General features: G+C 48.3%; 6 protein-coding genes across 6 annotated transcripts; 3 read left to right on the top strand and 3 right to left on the bottom strand.

The window, feature by feature from the left end:
- Positions 1 to 2,036: 2,036 nt before the first annotated feature.
- BP5553_06509 (NAD(P)-binding Rossmann-fold containing protein) lies at positions 2,037 to 3,441 on the top strand (the record flags this gene model as incomplete). Its single annotated transcript, XM_032015132.1, has 4 exons — positions 2,037 to 2,199; positions 2,266 to 3,072; positions 3,123 to 3,147; positions 3,330 to 3,441. 4 exons carry the CDS (start codon positions 2,037 to 2,039, stop codon positions 3,439 to 3,441), a joined length of 1,107 nt encoding a protein of 368 aa, XP_031868553.1.
- A 714-nt stretch (positions 3,442 to 4,155) lies between these two features.
- BP5553_06508 (uncharacterized protein) lies at positions 4,156 to 5,963 on the bottom strand (the record flags this gene model as incomplete). The annotated part of the gene is made up of 5 exons (XM_032015131.1): positions 4,156 to 4,406; positions 4,465 to 4,759; positions 4,830 to 5,367; positions 5,421 to 5,731; positions 5,787 to 5,963. 5 exons carry the CDS (start codon positions 5,961 to 5,963, stop codon positions 4,156 to 4,158), a joined length of 1,572 nt encoding a protein of 523 aa, XP_031868552.1.
- Positions 5,964 to 7,139: 1,176 nt separating this feature from the next.
- Positions 7,140 to 9,222, bottom strand: BP5553_06507 (uncharacterized protein; the record flags this gene model as incomplete). The annotated part of the gene is made up of 9 exons (XM_032015130.1): positions 7,140 to 7,436; positions 7,543 to 7,772; positions 7,826 to 8,265; positions 8,311 to 8,335; positions 8,387 to 8,439; positions 8,487 to 8,668; positions 8,718 to 8,768; positions 8,819 to 8,897; positions 8,948 to 9,222. The coding sequence occupies 9 exons, from the start codon at positions 9,220 to 9,222 to the stop codon at positions 7,140 to 7,142; spliced, it is 1,632 nt and encodes a 543-aa protein (XP_031868551.1).
- Positions 9,223 to 12,398: 3,176 nt separating this feature from the next.
- BP5553_06506 (uncharacterized protein) lies at positions 12,399 to 14,756 on the bottom strand (the record flags this gene model as incomplete). Its single annotated transcript, XM_032015129.1, has 1 exon — positions 12,399 to 14,756. One exon carries the CDS (start codon positions 14,754 to 14,756, stop codon positions 12,399 to 12,401), a length of 2,358 nt encoding a protein of 785 aa, XP_031868550.1.
- A 1,255-nt stretch (positions 14,757 to 16,011) lies between these two features.
- Positions 16,012 to 16,746, top strand: BP5553_06505 (uncharacterized protein; the record flags this gene model as incomplete). The annotated part of the gene is made up of 1 exon (XM_032015128.1): positions 16,012 to 16,746. One exon carries the CDS (start codon positions 16,012 to 16,014, stop codon positions 16,744 to 16,746), a length of 735 nt encoding a protein of 244 aa, XP_031868549.1.
- A 401-nt stretch (positions 16,747 to 17,147) lies between these two features.
- BP5553_06504 (uncharacterized protein) lies at positions 17,148 to 17,742 on the top strand (the record flags this gene model as incomplete). The annotated part of the gene is made up of 2 exons (XM_032015127.1): positions 17,148 to 17,686; positions 17,739 to 17,742. 2 exons carry the CDS (start codon positions 17,148 to 17,150, stop codon positions 17,740 to 17,742), a joined length of 543 nt encoding a protein of 180 aa, XP_031868548.1.
- Positions 17,743 to 17,860: the final 118 nt, after the last annotated feature.

Raw genomic sequence — 17,860 nt, 5'->3', positions numbered from 1 at the left:
ATAGAGGCAATATCGGCACCCCCGAGTCTAGAACTTGCCCAGTTTGACCGGCAGCAATAATAGTTAGCTGTTGCCTTGGGACCTTGGTGGTTATGAAAATAAAAAGAGGGCTCTATGGAGACCCAACCAGTCGGCTGATTGACCACAGCCGGGAAGGAAATGATGGTAGGCTCCTTCCAGGCACGTTGTCCACTCTAACTCAGAGAGCGAAGCTGGTTCTATTTAGTGGTGATCATGTCTATGACATAGGGTTTTATTCTATGTGTTTCATTCAGCCCCAAGGTCAGTTGGTGGATTCCATAATCTATCATTGCAATGATATTAGGCTTCCTACTTTTCTTTACAGGCCACCGCGAATTCGTTGTGGCTCACCGAGGTGACATGATGTCAGGTAGCAGACAAGTTCGGTCCCGGAATCAACCGATGAAAATCGTCATGTTTTCCGTAATTACGAACCCCTCTTCACAATCACCTAGGTTAGCCATGTCAGCACGCGCTTCAACTAACATACCTCCATCGAAACCCGAGATAGCCGCCTATTACGCTGGCACCGGGGGCTCACATATCAACAATCATAGCCTACCTCCTCAACGCCTAGGTCTGTAATTCATTTTGCGGTTTCGATGAAATGGACTTCTAGCTGAGGTGATATCTGGGTTTTCCAAATTGTTTCGACACATGCCCTCCTACCTATGAAACATATATGACATTCTATCATGGCTGGAACTGCTTCTAGCTGATACGAGGTACCTACACTAGTGAAACTGCTATGAATTTCCTCTAGTTGCGCAATCCCGTGATTGTCTCTCAGGCGTCGTCTGCTCTTGAAAGCCAGCTTTAGGCAATAGCAATTGCCTATCAGCAGATATCGGGTCGTGCAAATTGTATGTCCGTTGATCTGGCTTCGAACGTTTCATCCATAGCCTACCGCCCATATTCGAACCCCACACCACGCTCTCAAGTCTGTTCGCTTTCGGCGACGCCCTATCGATATCAAAAGTCGACAGGTCTGATCGATCAAAATAGGACACGGGCGGTATAGCGTAAGGACGAGAAGGGGGGGGGGTATTCATGGGGTACACTCTCATTTGTATGGCTCCGGCATCCGCAATGTTTTAGGTGGCCGACGAGGCAGCACTCGACAGATATATATCCACATTTCTAGCTTTAGAATAAGATTAGAGAGCGGATACCAGACAGTGGGAATTACTTGCCGTAGGTACTGCTACGCTGCCGGGAGCACTTACATCCAAAGCGCGGGCTGATTTTTATACTCTCGATATAAATATATACGGAGACACGAAACATGCATTCAGAGGTCTGCCGATGAGGACGGGTAGGTGCTGATATCAAGATGTTGAGGTTGAATCATACAATATACTAATAAGGTTGAAACCGGCAAGTCACGGCGGGTCGGCCCCTGACCCGTTTTCCTCCCGTTGTCGCGCAGTTGCGTCAGCGGGGCATTGCACAGGGACTCGTACTTCTCCATGCGTTCATGATCTACAGCGCGCAATTCCTCTGAACATCTTCTTATCATCCCGGCCCATCTCGACCTTGACCTCAATACTCCGTATACAGGTCCAGTTTGCTATTTGCTGTCTTGCTGTGCCAACCCTTCGAGCCAGTCCGTATTTGGCATGGTGGTGGCTTCGTTTAGGGTGTATTTGGCTGCTTATTATTGACTACCGTATCCTCCGCGAAGAAACATGCACATCCGACTAGCAGCATCCTTCTACGCCTCCTCCTCCTCCTCCTCCTCCATATATCTTCCAAGTCAAGCCGTCCCCTGATAATGCATATTCCTCGGAATTAAACAGACTCCAGAACAAAACGGACTGGTTGCAACTCAGCGCTATCGCTCACATTTAATCGCACTCTACATATGGTCTTGTAGCTTCCCTATTTCTGCTGGTAGGTGTTTATCCTCAGTTGAATATCAGAATGTGATTTGCAAGGTCTGACACTAGTCAACATAGCTTCGTCAAGCTTCGTCAACATAAGCCTGCGGTCGACTCTCCATACAGTCGACCAAAATGACCAAAGATCGCAATAACATCGTTGGAATTACCAAACAGTCCCCTCCAGTCGATATAACCGAACCATACGATGCGGCTTGGGTGGCAGGAAAGACAATTCTAGTGACGGGGGGAGCATCTGGCTTCGGAGAAGGCTTCTTCCGGAAGTGGGCAGAAAATGGTAATAGACACACTGCATCATAACACCATGTCAGAAAGGGCCTTTACTAATCCGAGATACAAACAGGTGCAAATGTGATCATTGGAGATATCAACGATGTGCGGGGAAGGGCGCTAGTGGAGAATGTCCGAAAGGCCACGGGAAACCAGAATCACCACTACATCCATTGCGATGTAACCAATTGGCAGTCGCAGGTGGATTTCTTCCGTGAAGCTGTCAGACTCAGCCCTCACGGCGGCATTGACGCGGTGGTAGCGAATGCGGGAATAACTGACGGCTCTCCAATGTTTGATGATCCACCCGGAAATCTCGATACTCTCGAAGAACCTCCCGCGCCCAATCTTAAGTGCCTCGAGGTCAATTTGATCGGCGTCATGTACACAGCACATCTTGCCATCTTCTACCTCCCCAAGAACCCAAAGTCACAACCGGCTGACCATACATTGAGTCCTGGACCCAATGTACGGGATAGACATTTGCTGTTGGTCGGGTCTATCGCATCCTTGGCTGCGATTCCGGGCCAGATACAATATTGTGCGTCCAAGCATGCTGTTTTGGGACTCTACAGGTCCCTCCGTTGTACCGCCTCTCTCAAGGGCATTCGAGTGAACATGATTCTCCCGTATTTCATTGATACGCCCATAATTCCTGTTGGAGGTCGTATCTTGCTAGCTGGAGGGGCAACGGGTAAGCCCGAAGATGTGGTGGATGCCGCAACGAGGCTTATGGCAGATTCAAGAATCGTTGGAAGGGGTCTAGCCATAGGCCCCCGAATCAAGGTTGGTGACGACTGGCAGTTGCTTCCAGATACCGCCCAAGGCGGTACGGAAGCTGCCGTATGGGAGGCGTATGCGGAGGACTTCGAAGAAGCTGGTCTGTAAAAACCTTGCTATTCCCAACTACACCACTAACGTTTCTAATAGACATCTTCACGAGCCGGTTCGTTAGGTTAGTGAACAATGTAGAGCGTGCACGGGGCTGGACAGGTTGGGCCACCGACATGGTTCTAGCTTTCACATATCCGCTAAGAAATTGGTGGAAAGGATAAGCACATGGTCATGATTACAAACAGTAGGTAGGCATTTCTGTGTTGCGAAAGTCTAGACTTGTTGTAATTATACATTATTTAGTTCCGAGTTAGTAGCCACCTGTCGAGTCGATTTCTTCGAGCTCCCTATCCCACGTTCCACTATCGCGGTGGCACCTTTGAACTATACCGCAGCAGGACTCGAGAGTTTCTGAATATAAGTCATCATCTTGACTCATCGAAGAATATTAACGCCTTTCACGGTGCCAAGATAGACTCCCGAAGTTCTCGAGAAACCATTTGGAAAGAACCTGGAAACAGGGTGATTGTCGAGCTGAAGCTTCTGACATGGTCCCCAGACTGGTCGGATACTGTGGCTCTACAAAGTGGGCTGACGAATCATTTTTTAATCGTCATGAGTGGAGCCCCATCATTTGCGTTGGTGGGATCAGGAAGGTGGCCAAGTGGCATGGTCCTCAAACATACGTAGTGATGAGTATGCTGGGTGTTGCGAAGGAGAAGGGGAAGTTGTACGTTTATTACAGCTAAATGCAATATTCAGGTGCGATAGCCGCTGAATTCATCGGTCTTGGTCGCTGTTTAATGCGACGATTATCCTAACTTACGATCCGCGGATTAAGCGTAAGTCAACTCGCTTCGTCTCCCGCCTTAAAATCCACCAGGCGGGGATGGGATGATCTCCATACTTTATCGTGGGACCCTCTAAAACTTGTTGTCGTAGATCATCCAAATCAGAAGTTCTACCCAAACTTTCTCCTAGCCTTTCAGAAGCAGAAAATCTGCTCCTATTACTTCTGGAGTACAAGCTGGGACTGCAACTCAATATCTGCGTAAAAACCCTTAAACATCTCAGAGTGACACTGACACAGAAGGACCCTGTATACCGTCTTAATGGAGGCCTCTCATCTCTATCCTGTTGAATGATTACGAACATGCCGAAGAGGGAGGGGGTTCCTTTCATCATAGTGCAGCTGAGGGCGTTTCGTGAGCAGAACCTCTGGTGATAGCGTTGCAGCGTTAGAGCGTCTCTGCGGAGTCGAGTAGAGGCTTTTGGAACTGGGTATTCCTTCATCTCTACTATTTCTAGGTCGGCTGACCCTAGAAATAGAAATTGGGGTTCCCACGCTTTCTACTTCGGATTCGACGTCCTCATCATCATCTAATCACATTAGATCACGCTGCTGGGGTTTTTTAATTATTGGGGCTGCGGTCCTTACCTTCATCCTCCGAATATTCCCCTTCCTCGCTCTCACTTTCTTCGCTAGAGTCCTCGTCGTAATCTTCCTCTGACATTAGATCTATTTCACTTGGGAGAAGGTCGTCAAGCTCGCCCATTGAAGCGTCATTTTTTTCATCATGCGTCTTGACGACCCACCGCCATCTGTCCAGACAGCTGGATACCCATGGCCGGTAGTGCCTCACGATCCAATAGTGAAGGTTCTCAATAATCCGACACAGTTGTACCGTGTCCCAAATAACACGCAGATCTCCTTTCCAAATACACTGCATTTCCTGTTCGGTTTGTTTCGTTCAGTGACAATCCTCTGTAATATGCACAGCCAGGTTCTAAAAAGAGACTCACATAGCCACATTGAAGCTCATCGTCATCCCATCTCCTATCGCTTATAACAGCTATCCAAACTCTGCTTTGATGGCCAATGAACGTGAAGGCGACAACAGGTTGGATCTCTGTGAAGAATTTATTGGGAATAGACAAATGCGATAGTCTGCTCAACATTGATAAAGCTGTTGCCGTTGCATTCGCAGCCTGGCAGTAGCACTTCTCTCTGAAACTTCGTCGCACTCTATGATGCTTGATCTCTACAACTGCGCAGGGAAAACAAACGAGGTCTTTTTCATTGAGCTCCGTCTTTTTGTACAGCCGCGTCATGGGGTTCGAGATTAAGTTTCCATTCTCAACTTGCTCCAAGAGTGCCAAATTATTTTCAGTGAAATTCTGAATATAGTCATCTCTATGGAATCCCTCAGGATTCGAGGTTCGCTTGATGATTGGTAGAGCTATGTAGAGATCGGGCTTTGGGGCAGTAAGATCAGGTGCTTCTAAAGGCGTTGTTCGTTGAAGAGACTTGTGGCCATGCTCCCAGGTGTCTTCATCCTCTCTGACGGAAACGAGTCAACAATGCATTCGCTAAAGGCATGGTGAGATACATACACCATGACTCTCTCGACAATTTGCTTAGCATCAAACACCTTTATTCCTTCTGCACGGCGCGAGGACTCTATCAGATTCCCGAATAGCTCATTCTTCACCACGGCTGACCAGCGAGGCTCTTTGCCACTCTTAATATCCTTTGCACTTCTCTGAATGCGCCGCGCAAGCTCGAACCTCGCGTCATGTTGAGCGGTTTGGTATCGCTCTTCGTAAGACTCCAAGTCTACCGATGAGCGTTTGTCTAGGGGAGGAATCATAGAACCACGAAAGTTTTTGCGAATCTTCTTCTGGCTTCTTTCGCTGAGTTTTTCCTAATCGAAAAATTAGAAGTAGAGGATATTAGTGTAGTGGACGAGTGAGGCACACATAGCTGGATCGTGAGAGGATGTTCTTGCAATCCAGAAGCCCCTCGGTAACTATTGAAGCTTGTGGATAATGCTTAACCAAGTACTCTTTGACATCCCTAGAGATTAGAAGTTCGTCGTGATATGATATGCAGTTCTCTTGTAGAGTATTAACGCCTAGTGATCTTTTCGGCGTCATTGCTTCTTCGATAGGATTTGAGAAGAGCAAGGATGAAAATTGTCATAAGGAAACTTTAGAGATTTCGATATTTGGACGCTGGACGATGACAGATCTTCAGATGAGGGACTCATGAGCGTTAATTATGTTCTGGGCGTCCTTGATAGGGGTTTACTGCAGCCTGGTCGCGCTATGACACTGGAGGAAGGCAGCTGAGGTGCGGGATAAAGAGGAAAGGGGCGTGCCGTGCCGTGCGCGACAACAACTCTGAGGGTCATGGCGATTTCAAATCTGCAAGGCAATCACAACCGAGACATATGATGCTCATGACTTCAGGGTACTGTCATTCAATGAGTCTCCTTTGAATTCATGGGTCATCGTTCGTGATTAAAGTAGAGAAGGGGGAAGTAGGAGCATTGCTCAAAGATTAAGGCCAAGTCTGAGACAAGACAGCAGAGCTAACATCCGATTAGGGAGAGAACCGCGTGTGAGTGAAATTGAAAGTATTGGAGAAAGTTGATAGAGGACGAAAGGGGTTCTTGCAGGCATCATCAAAAGAAGCGGCTTCGCAATCCCGAAGCGGATGCGCTAAACTCAAAGGGGCAGCGCACCTGAACATAGTTTACAGCGTAGGTACTTACTACTTTTTTTGTGTATAGTTCTAGGTCGTGACGGGAGGATTTGCTACCAAAGAACAAGGTTGCGAGTATTTGTACGGGGAACACGATAGTCGGGGATGCTGTTGTGATAAGGTCTGGGACTAAATTCCAGTGTTGATTAAACATACAGGAAGTTCTAGCTCCCAGTAGTCCTACTCGCCAAGAGTTAACATTCTTAATAGTACTACTAGGATCGGATCCATTTCAAATGCACATAGACGTGGCTAGTCGTTTCGAGTTGCTAGGTGGTAGTGAGGTGGTGGAGGCTGCGCGTGAAGGGTGGCGAGAGTAAGGAGGATGAGCAAGCCGTGAGAGGCTACACACTGCCACGGTGCGGCATGAAGAAGTCAAGTTAGGATTCACTGATTCTGGTTCAACAACAGTGTGCTCTGTTCATAGTAACTCTCCGCTACCCAATATAATCCTATTCAAGCCATTATTTCCACCAGTTCACCACTCTCAACTTCCACAATATCCACTTTTTTGCGGTCACCTAATCGGTCACAACTCGCCCGTCCTTCAACGCGTTCTGCTGCATTCAACAAGAGGTCAAGACATCATTTGTACATGCAGGCCAATTTCCGGGGTCAACCTTTGCGCTGGCAAGGGTAGCCCCTGATGTCACCTGGAAAGTCATGGTTCCACCTGGTAGAGCGGATACACCATCTCCCACAGTTACCACCGCTTGATATATCGCGTAAGACCCAAGGGTGGTCTTTAAAGTCATTGAAACAGTAGTACTAAGAATCTTAGGCACAATTGAGCCAGCCTGCGCTGCGGTGTGCCATAGTTTGGCTGACAATACAGTCCCGGCTGGAGCGAGTGAAATTAGTATCTGGTTGTGGGGATATCCTGTTAGTTTCTGAATTCCTCATTTGATCACGAGTGAAAGGTAAGGGGGCGGGAAGAGCCGAGTAGTGGGTTCGGATCCTATTACTTACTGCTGCGCGTACGACGTATTGTTGGTTTACGGTGATGGCGTTATTTGAATCTCTAATTTGATTGTGAAAACCCTGCGAGACGAGAATGAATATCTTTTGATTGATTGGTGCCGAATAAGAGCTCTGAACGTTGATTGATGTAACATCAGGGTTATTCAAGGTGTCGGCAAAGTTGTAGTCTGTAATGGTCCCAAACCCGATGGGGGTGTTTGCAACAATAGGATATGCCACTAGAGCCAAGATTAGCTATTATTATGATCGCAGGTCCAAGACGGCGCTATACCTCCTGCTTGGCTGGTTTTTGGGGCCGTATTTCCTCCAGATGTCCCATAAGAGTATGAGGCAGTATCAGGGAGAGAAGCTGAAGAGTGGCCTATGATTGTCCCAGAAAACGTCACTGCACCAGCTGAATTAAGGTCCAGATGGCTTTCACGCAGAATCCATGGCCTGGGGACGATAGGATCGGAAAGCTTAACTGCACTGGGGACGGTGTTTATCATCTTTTCGAAAATCGTAAAACAGGTGTCTTCAAAAGATTGGGGTGAAGACATAGCACTTATAGTGGCGTTGTCATCTGAAGCAAATATACGTAAATCCGATCGTGTGGCCTCAGGTCCAACTACTAATGGCCCGCCTTTCAAGCCAGTACCAGTTAGATATTCATTGACGCCAGTGTTGTCAAATATAGCCGGAGTGCTATCAAATGGAGCTCGGCCGTCGGTACTAATCTGTTAGTACTGTTATTTCAAGACAGACTATATTCCTTACTTAGAAGCATCTTTAGGATCCTCGACTATCACTCGAATATTAGCTTTATCTTATAAGTTGGGGCTATAGCACACACCAATATCTGGAAAGTTGGTATGGTGGACCCCGCCCAGTGAGTGTCCGCATGCCCTGGTCTTCAATTAGTTCTAAATAGTCCACGAAAAGCAATGACTCACACTGCCTGGATCATTTCACTCTGGCTAAATCCTGCTTTAGCAAATGCAGCAGTCGCAAATTCTATATTATCTGTTGGGCCTGGTACGCCTGCAGGTCCAGGGCCAGTAGCATCTATTCGGCCAACACGGAGTGGTATGCGTCGAGCGGTTGGATCACAAGAAGCAAGACTGTCAGACAATCCCTAGTCTTGATGTTAAAACAGCAGACTAAATTGGTCGCAGCTGACCTACTACTCCAATAAGATCTGACATAGACAAGAACACGCTAGAGAACTGGCTAAACTATAATAGTTAGCTCTTAGCACCAAGTAATTATAGCAAGTTTGACTTACCTGGCCAAGTGTAACATTTACAAAAATGCCAACGTTCTCCGGCCGGTCTGATTCAAAGCCAATAGACGCGTCAAGTCCACTATGTCTATCAATACATATCAACAAGTAGAAGAAAGGGGCGATGCTGACCCTAATCCCGGCCCAGCAATGTTTGCTGTGATCGAATCGTGGAAGATAATCCTCACCCATTCTGCTGAAGTTTGCTGGCCCCTATTTTGATTGTCATTGAAGTTGACACCACAAGGTGTAACCACGGATACAAGGGTGAATGGATTCAGGATTTGTCTTTCCATCTCCTCTATCTTTTCTAATAGAGTGATGCCATTTGCATCCACATCATTCACCGCCTGGCCGTTTAGACCTTGGAATTGCGAAAACAAAGTTATTAAGATAGGAAGCAACATATTATTAGAATAAGTAAGCTGAGTGGTTGGATTGGAAGTTTGAAGGATAAAAAATGGAGGGGATAAGACCAGGAAACATCGGCTTTATATTCCTAGAGTCGAACCGTACAGAGCAACCCCTCAGGGGTTTTGATTATTACAAGTGGGATTGACCAATTCTACCCACCAATCGAGATCGCTTTGACTTATCATATGGCCATCCTGTCTTCTGAGAGTCAAAAGAAAAGGTCAACGAGAAGCTTAATGAGTTCCTGGATGACATATACGATCCGAATAAGGGGTTGTGCATTTGGACCCAAGGTATCAGTTGCCTGGTTCCAAGGGTGGAAACCTTGAAATTCGGGGGTGATTGGGTGGCCTGGTAGTCTAGACTATGAGACTATAGTGCTACCTTGAGGTAATCATATCAGCTCTGATTCGATGTGAGTATATGTGCCACCGGAAATGCATTTAGGGACGAACTAGTGCTGACAGGATCCAAACTGCTTCCTGGGTTGGTTGTAGATTATGGGCATATCCCACATCACGCAACCCAGCGCGTAGCCTACCCCTAGGTTGTGATTCAGATCAATAGTTTACAGACACCGCTGCAGTTAGTTGCCTTAACCCCGGTGATAAGAGTTTCTACGAAGTAGTCGTAATTGACCTTGCATGGCATGGCCCTATCTTTACAGGATTGGACCACACTACATGTACGATAACGGCGTATATCCATTCAATTGAACACAGGTGCAGCGCAGTCCCAGCCGTAAGGTAATTGTCGGCTGGAGCACTTCCGACGTCAGGTTTGCAGTGCACCTATAAGCATCTTAGCTTTCACGAGTACGCTAAAAAGAGTTAGACGCCACAGTCTCTCGGTCTACTAAATCTGGTCTTACGATGCTTAAACCCTGGTAAGCACGGCATGTACTTCGTAGAGATAGCCAAAAGGGAAAGCTTATTATTACTTACTTATTCCAATACGACATTGAGGCGTACTCGGGTACAATCATGAGAGATAGGACAAAACTCGAAACATCGTCGCGTTCCGTTTCAACATTTGTTGATTTGATATCGGGTCTCGGGCACGCAAATTAGAAAGGACTTTACAAATTTAATTGACAAAGATCACCAGATCCAATCAGTAAAACTTCAGGGCTCCGGCCCCCAATCTTACGTAGCATTGCTGGAATTCCTCGCAATTCCATATGGGGAACACCCAAGCAGAAAACGTGCACCGGGATCACCAGTCAAAATACAGTTCTCAAGCCGCTCTACAGATAACGACGGGACGAACCGCATCGCGGGAAGTGGGGTCAAGACGTGTGTCCTGGTTGCCCAATTCGCCAGCTTCTCGCACAAGCAACAGCCCGGTCAACGGGGAGCTGGTAGCTCTAGCTTAGTCCCAAATGTGCCGCAAGGAGATTAATATATTCCAGTACATACAAGAAGTACGGCCCGCAATGACACTTCCGCGAGGGAACCAAACATGGAAAAGTACCGGTAGCCAATCGCATGGCGAGATCAATCCCAGGATTAATCGATGTTTTGATACTCGTAATGTGTTTCGGATCACCAATAACGCCTGTGGCTTGACGAAGTCGGCTTCCAGCTCGTACTTCGTAAGCAAATTTAAATGCAACCAGCCTCAACATAAACTTAATCCCTCGCTGATCCTCGTAATCGTTTTCCTTCCACAGGACCGCCTGCCTACCGGGAAGCTAACAATACGAGCACCTCACGTGTTACAACTCATGCCGCCACCCGGCAAGCAACCCTACGTGCCCTAAAATCTCAACACCACATGTTTGAGTTATCGAGTAGTATTACAAGGGTTTCTCGCTTTACCCTTTTACACTGAAGGTCAGTATCTTGTTATACACGATTCGGTCACTTACTAGAACCTGAGAACAAAAAGGTATTATTATAATAACCTTACTAATATAATAGGTAGATATTACTAATTATATTTTGTTATGAGCGTATTACGGGACCTTCCATTATAGGACTATATTACTGGGTTATGCCGTATCTAGTATCTCACTCTCTACTTGTATCCGTATCGTAAAAACTTTAATATTCCCGTATATAACTTTATAATATCTAAAATAATACAATTATCTTATTATATACTTTACGAGTATATATTTTATTCTACAAGCGAGTGCTTTAAAATATTAAGGAACTACGGTTTGCAGATCTAGGGCTCGGAATCCTGTATAACCCGGGGGCAAAAAGTAGAGGCTGAGGAAAGCTAAGAGGAGTATAGATAGGAAGGGCACCCTATATTAACCAAAAGGGCATCTCGGAACAAGAAACATAAGTCGCTATGACGGTAAAAGTTACCTTCAAATCTTAGCGGTTATTATTCTTATTGGAGAGGGTAACTCGTGAAATAGCGACTAGATTTGTCAATTCTAAAGATTCCCCTTATTCATCGACATAAGACACGAAAGGTTTCCCCTTTAACTGGCCATTGCGTTTATGTATTATGCAACACATAGTGGTATCACTGTTCGTTGCAGGGGCGTCGAAATCACCCAGCTCGATTCTACCATTGCAGCCGTACAAAATTGTCCTACTCAACAAGTGATCCCCTCAGATCCTCACTCATGTGTTCTGTTTCCTTGGGAAATCAGCAAGTCGCTCCTTGCTCTCCAGAATCGGGATCATCCGATACTCGCGAATTATGCCTATATGTCTCTAGAGCAATACGAATTAAAGATTTTAGGACTGCTAAAATCGAATATTTTCAATCTAAGGAGTGAGACTGAGTGATATAAGGCAAGCATCCCAACTTGTTTTCGTAGCTCAGGAGCAGTTCACATGGTATTACATCCAAAGATACAGCAACAAGTAACTCTATAATTATATAGTCTAGTAGTGGGTACCAAGTAGCGGTACAGCCGAGGACACATCCCTTCTTGTCGGCGTCTATAGTCGAAGATTCGCCCCTTATCTGCCTCAGATCCCCCTCCCCCTTCCATCTCCTCCACCACCCTTCCTCAAATTTAACTTCAAACTCGCCTCTATTCGCAATCACCACCGCCATCTCAATCCACCTCAACGATTTCTACGATAACAGCCCTTTTTCAAGGCCATGTCGAAGAAGTCGAACCTAGCCTGGATTGTCTTCTGCAGCGTCATCGACACTGCGGGCAAGGCCGCCTAGGCGGAGGTCGATAGTAGCCGTACTATTACTGCGGCACTGAGACCGATAGCTGGTAGGTAGCACCAGGTTGGATATTGGTGATTCGGGCGTTAGGTAAGACCTTGCCGGCATGGCTGACTGCCACTTCCTTCACGTCCGCGCGTCGAATATCCAGCTCGAACCTCGCGCCGCGGAAAAGGCGGGTGACCTTTATGTCGTCCCAACCCGATGGAAGTTGGGGCTGGATGCGTAGGCCCTCCACATCGCCACGAAGCCCACACAAGCCCTCGGTGAAGCAGCGGTAAACCCATGGCATGGTGCCGGTGTTGAACAGCTGGCTGGAGCGGCCGGCAGTGCGTGGATATTGATGCCACGCCCCGCGGTAATAGTTTGGAATATACACAGGCAGTTGGCCGCGCTGTCGGTAGTCGGCTTCGGTTGGGCCTGGCAGCATCTGGCGCAGCAGCTTATAGGCACGATCCTTCTCGCCGACGGTGTACAGACTATGGATGTAGAAGATAGCCGCGTGGTTATACACCGAACCGTTCTCCGCCGAGCCAGGGTATTTCTGCGTCACGCGACCAACGTCCTCACGCATAGCACTGAACGCTGGCGCGAACATGGCCACGCCGTATGGCGTACTCAGTTGCTCATCTACCTGGGTTAACATCTTCTCTCGCTGCTCGGTGCTAGCCGCGCCGCTGAGAATGGACCACGCCTGGGGATTAAGCCAGATGCGGCCTTCGACGTCCTTCTTGGTGCCGAAGACCACGTTATCATCTGTGATGCCGCGTGCAAACCAATCGCCGTCCCATAGATGGGTGTTGGTAGCTGTGTTGACGTCCTGGGCGCCTGCTCGATAGCGCGCCGCTAGTTCGGGCTTGCCTTGCTGTTCGCAGACGTCGGCCCAAAGGTTTAACGCATAGCCGGTGGCCACAGTGAGCCAGCCCGATACGCCTTTGCCCTTATACCCTACCATATTCATCGGATCGCACCAGTCGCCCTGGGCGATATAGCTCAGGCCACGCTCGTCGCGGGCGGCGAGCAGCCAGTCCATAGCGCGGCTGAAGCGCTCGAACACTGTGTAGGTGTCGCCATGTACACTCTTCAGGGGCTCCTCTAAGAAGGCATAATCCGCTGTTTCAGCCAGATAGGCGTCCAGCGTCACTGGTAGCCATACGCAGTGGTCTGTGTGCGGTACCTGGTTAATGTACTTTAGCTCTGCGCCTTCGATCAACAGAATCCCATCAGGCATGGCACCGTCGGCTTCCTGCTGCGCGAGCGCCGTGAGAAAGGCATTCCGCGCTACCTCGGGCTTGATATAGCTCATGCCCATGTTGTCTTGGAGGTAGTTGCGCGTCTGTGGGTCTGTAGTCAAGCGGTTTACATCACCATGGTAGTATACCTGGCGTGGAAGCCAGTTGTTGACAAAGTTGTCCAAGTCCTTGTCCGGCGTTTCGATCTTCAGACAGCCGCGTCCTTGTTCGATGTACTGCGCATAGTCCTGGGCAGACTGGGCAAAACCTTCTTTGTTTAGGTATTTTTTGCACATAGCACTGATTTCAGCGTCATCGAAAGCAGGCCCAAACAGGAAGCGGTATTCGCGCTGCTCCTCCGCTTCCAGGGCTATGCGGTACTGCACAGCGGCTACAGGCGTTTCGTAGCGCGCGTCACCGCCCGAAAGGTCCGACCCCAGCAGTGCGGATGGGGCGTGTAGGCCTCCTTCGCCTTCAAACGCTTGCTGCATGGTTTCCCACGAGTTGGGCGGCGTCTCGCACATAAAGTAGGTTTTATCCTTGAGGAACTTATTCTTGAAGTAATCCTCTGCCTTCTGGTACGGCGTGACGCTGCTAGCCACCACGCCACCCAGGTCCGGGCGGTACTCGGCGGACTGATTCATCCAGGACATGTTGCCGATTGGGAAGTAAGGGCAGACACTAATCTTCCGTGGGCGGCCAGACAGGTTGGATACCTTCACAGTCCAAAGTTCCGCCACATCATGCGTGGGTAGGCTCAGTGTCATTTCAACACGGATACCTAGGTGCTCCACGGTCCACGCGATATCGCTTTTGCCGACAGAGAAAACGAAACGGTCCACAGGCGCGCGTACAGGTTCGTATGGCGCGGAGAACAGTTGGCCCGTTTCCTCATCTTTGATGTAGACGAAGCGGCCTGGATGATGCGAATAATAGCTCTGCTCTGGCTGCATGAAGGTCTTGCCTTCGAGGTTGGGCGCGTGGGCGTACTTGGCTGGCTCCGGCTGCATGAATTGAGAGGTAGCATAGCCGCGGCAGGTTACCTGGATCATCATCTTTTGATTCCATAGAAAACCGTCTGCTTTTGGCATGGCCGTTGGGCTGGTCAGCTCATAGCGCTCGCCGTCGTGAGTAGGGCCCAGCATCATTGTATATATCCGGGGTGATTATAGCAGCTTTGTGTTCGACTACTTCTGACTGGATCTGGGTCAGATTGAGTTGTTAAAACTTTCAAAGACTTGGTCAATTGGGAGTATCTAGAGAGCATTCAGCACGTGTGGAAGACGAATTGGGAAGACGGATAGAGTTTGTATATTATAACTATCCGTAAGTAGTATATGAAAGGGAGGAAAAGCAAGGAGAGATGTCGTCCAGCAGAGTGGGGTGTGGCGTGGGGTAAAATGCCGGCTAATATGGTTAATGTGTGACGGGAACTCCTATGACTAAGGCCCTACTCGTATATAAAACTGAGCCTCTAGCTAATAAAGCTAGGTCATACGGTAGAAGTCGCTGGTTAGGCCGTATACTTCGTAGAAGTTCAGGTCAGAGTGGAATGGAGTGGTATACCACAAGTTGTAGAAAAGGATGCAGAGCTAATTATAAGTGCTTGGCAAGGTAGGTACATAGTTGAGGCTAGCCTAATATGGGCAGGCCCACGGTGGATTCGCTACCCCTGATTAATGTCACGTGGCAATACATCATGTGACAAGTTAATCCTTTAACACGACCTAGTAGTAGGTAGGAAGCTATTAATTAGTTAATATAGTTTATTAATATACTTATACTAGTAACTTTAGCTAAAATACTAGTAAACTCTTTATAAAGCGGAATTTGGCAAGCTAACTCTATCGGAGCTATAAATAGTAATAAATTCTCAATTATATTTACTATACGGTTATATAGAGTAATTAGCTACGAAGATGCCTAAGTAATAGCTATTACTAGTTTTCTAGAGGTTCGCTAGCTAATAGCTCAGCGGCACACCCTAGTCCACACCAGAACCAGAGGTTAGAGCTTTGCTGAGATCCCAAGACACAAAAAATCGAACTGACCTAATCAGGACACCGGTGAGCATGGCACACAGCTGTCAGTGGCTCACCGCATCGCACTCTTGGGAGCAGAGAACGTCAATCTCCAGATCCAACTCAAAGAAGCCCAGGTATGACTTCTCCACTCTCGAATCTGCCACCAATCCGAAGGCGCAGGGACGTCAATCTGAGGTGTAGATCATTGTTCCCCGAAACCCCAGAAGCAGACTTCGCTGATCTGGATGAAATGCCAATACGCAGATAACATTAAATTCCCGCCTATCACCCCTCATGAGCTTGAAATGGCGATACGACACGCACCAGGAAACGAAGCACCCGGACCGGAGGGATACCGAACCACATTCTACGTAAGGCAATGGACATCATCGCTCCAGCTTTACAGGTTCTATTCAATGGATGCCTAGCGACGGGGTGCTACCCAAAGGGCTTCAAGCACAGCTGTACAGTGGCGCTCCGGAAGCCAGGCAAGGGCGGCTACACACAGCCAAAACCATACCGACCCATAGCTCTTCTCAATACTATCGGGAAGATCTTAGATGCAGTCATCGCCAGGAGAATTAGCTCCGCAGTCGAGATGTACGGCCTGCTCCCAGGAGAACACATGGGCGGCCGAAAAGGGAGATCCACGGAGCATGCAATCCATGTGCTCCTTGAACGGATTTACACGGCCTGGTACGCGTCAGGCGTGGACATTGCTAGTCACCTACTCCTCGAAGTGTCCAGTGCCTTCGACAACGTCTCACACCCTAGGCTGATACACAATCTGAGAAAACGACGGGTTGACCTACAAACACTGATGCTTATAGACAGCTTCCTCGAGGACCGGACGACCACATTGCACGTTGGAATGGATACGTCGGCCCCGTTCAGAACAAGCACAGGAATCCCACAGGGGTCCCCGCTGTCACCGATTCTCTATCTCTTCTACAATGCCGACTTGCTAGAAATTGGTAGCAGACCAGACCAGAACATGTGCAGCAGCGGGTACATTGATGACGTAGCCATCCTCGTGTCCAGCCGAACAACGGAGGAGAAGTGCAAAAGGCTTAAACAGGTGCACGCCGAATGTGAGGCCTGGACAAAGAAGTAGGCCTCACTGTGCATCAAGCAAGTACACGCTCTTACACCTCACAAAGAAGCCAAAATAATTCAACCTCGACCAAGAGCTAGAGTTAAAATGAAGGGAGGACGGTCAAACCGACGCCGCAGGCCAAATATTTAGGGTTCACCCTAGATACCAGCTTGCTATGGAATGGCTACCTAGAGTCCTTACGAGTCAAAGCACACGACAGCCTTAAAATGCTATCCCGAATAACTAGTTCAACGTGGGGAATGAGCTTGCTGAACTTAAGGAAAGTGTATCAAGCAGTGATCCTCCCGCAAGTACTCCATGGATGCTCGGCATGGTACATACCAGCAGGAGAGGCGAGCCATAGGAAGAAAGTGGCAGCTGCATCAACGATATAGTTGATGCTTCAGCTGTGACAGCCGATGGATCCATCACGCATCGGTCATATCTGGCCGGGCATCGGAGGTAACGTTTACGCGGCCGAGCTGAGAGGGATTCTCTCAGCACTCCAGATCGCATATAAGAAAGCCCACAAGGCCGTCATAGTCTTCACAGACAACCAGGCAGCAATCAGATCTGTGGCCAACCCAGACAGTCAATTCGGCCAATATATCCTCCTTCAGATACTGTGGATGATAGAAAACATGAGACGCAAAGGGATAGAGCCAGAGTTACACTGGGTCCCGGCTCACACAGGCATAGAGGGCAACGAAAGAGCGGACAAGGCAGCGAAGGAAGCCACAGGCTGGCGAAGGATCAGGGGCCGGGAGCGGTCAAGGGAAGTTGACACCGACCAAACTGCTTACAGACCGCCAAGTTATTCGCTCGTGGCGACAATAAGAGCAGTCCAGAACTCGCTCCTGCTTGTCGAATGGAAGGAGGCTTGGACAAATGAAAAGACAGGACGAGAGCTCTACGGGATATGCCCAGAAGCTACCTCAAAAGTCCTTTTGCTACACAAGTCAGTACCCCGACTATTCAGCTCATTAATAGTACAGATGCGCACAGCAAAGATAGGCCTCCGGCAGTTCTTATATCTTAGGAAGGTGCTGGATGTGGATGATGACAAGTGTGAGTGCGGAAGAGGCCCCCAAACCCTCCTTCATGTCCTCTTCTGCTGCCCCTTGTATTGTGA

This window comes from Venustampulla echinocandica (genome assembly GCF_003357145.1).
Source record: "Venustampulla echinocandica strain BP 5553 chromosome Unknown scaffold_4, whole genome shotgun sequence".
NCBI classification, from domain to species: Eukaryota; Fungi; Ascomycota; class Leotiomycetes; order Helotiales; family Pleuroascaceae; genus Venustampulla; species Venustampulla echinocandica.
Note: the sequence above shows the minus strand (reverse complement) of the source record. Positions and strands in the feature narration are given on the sequence as shown.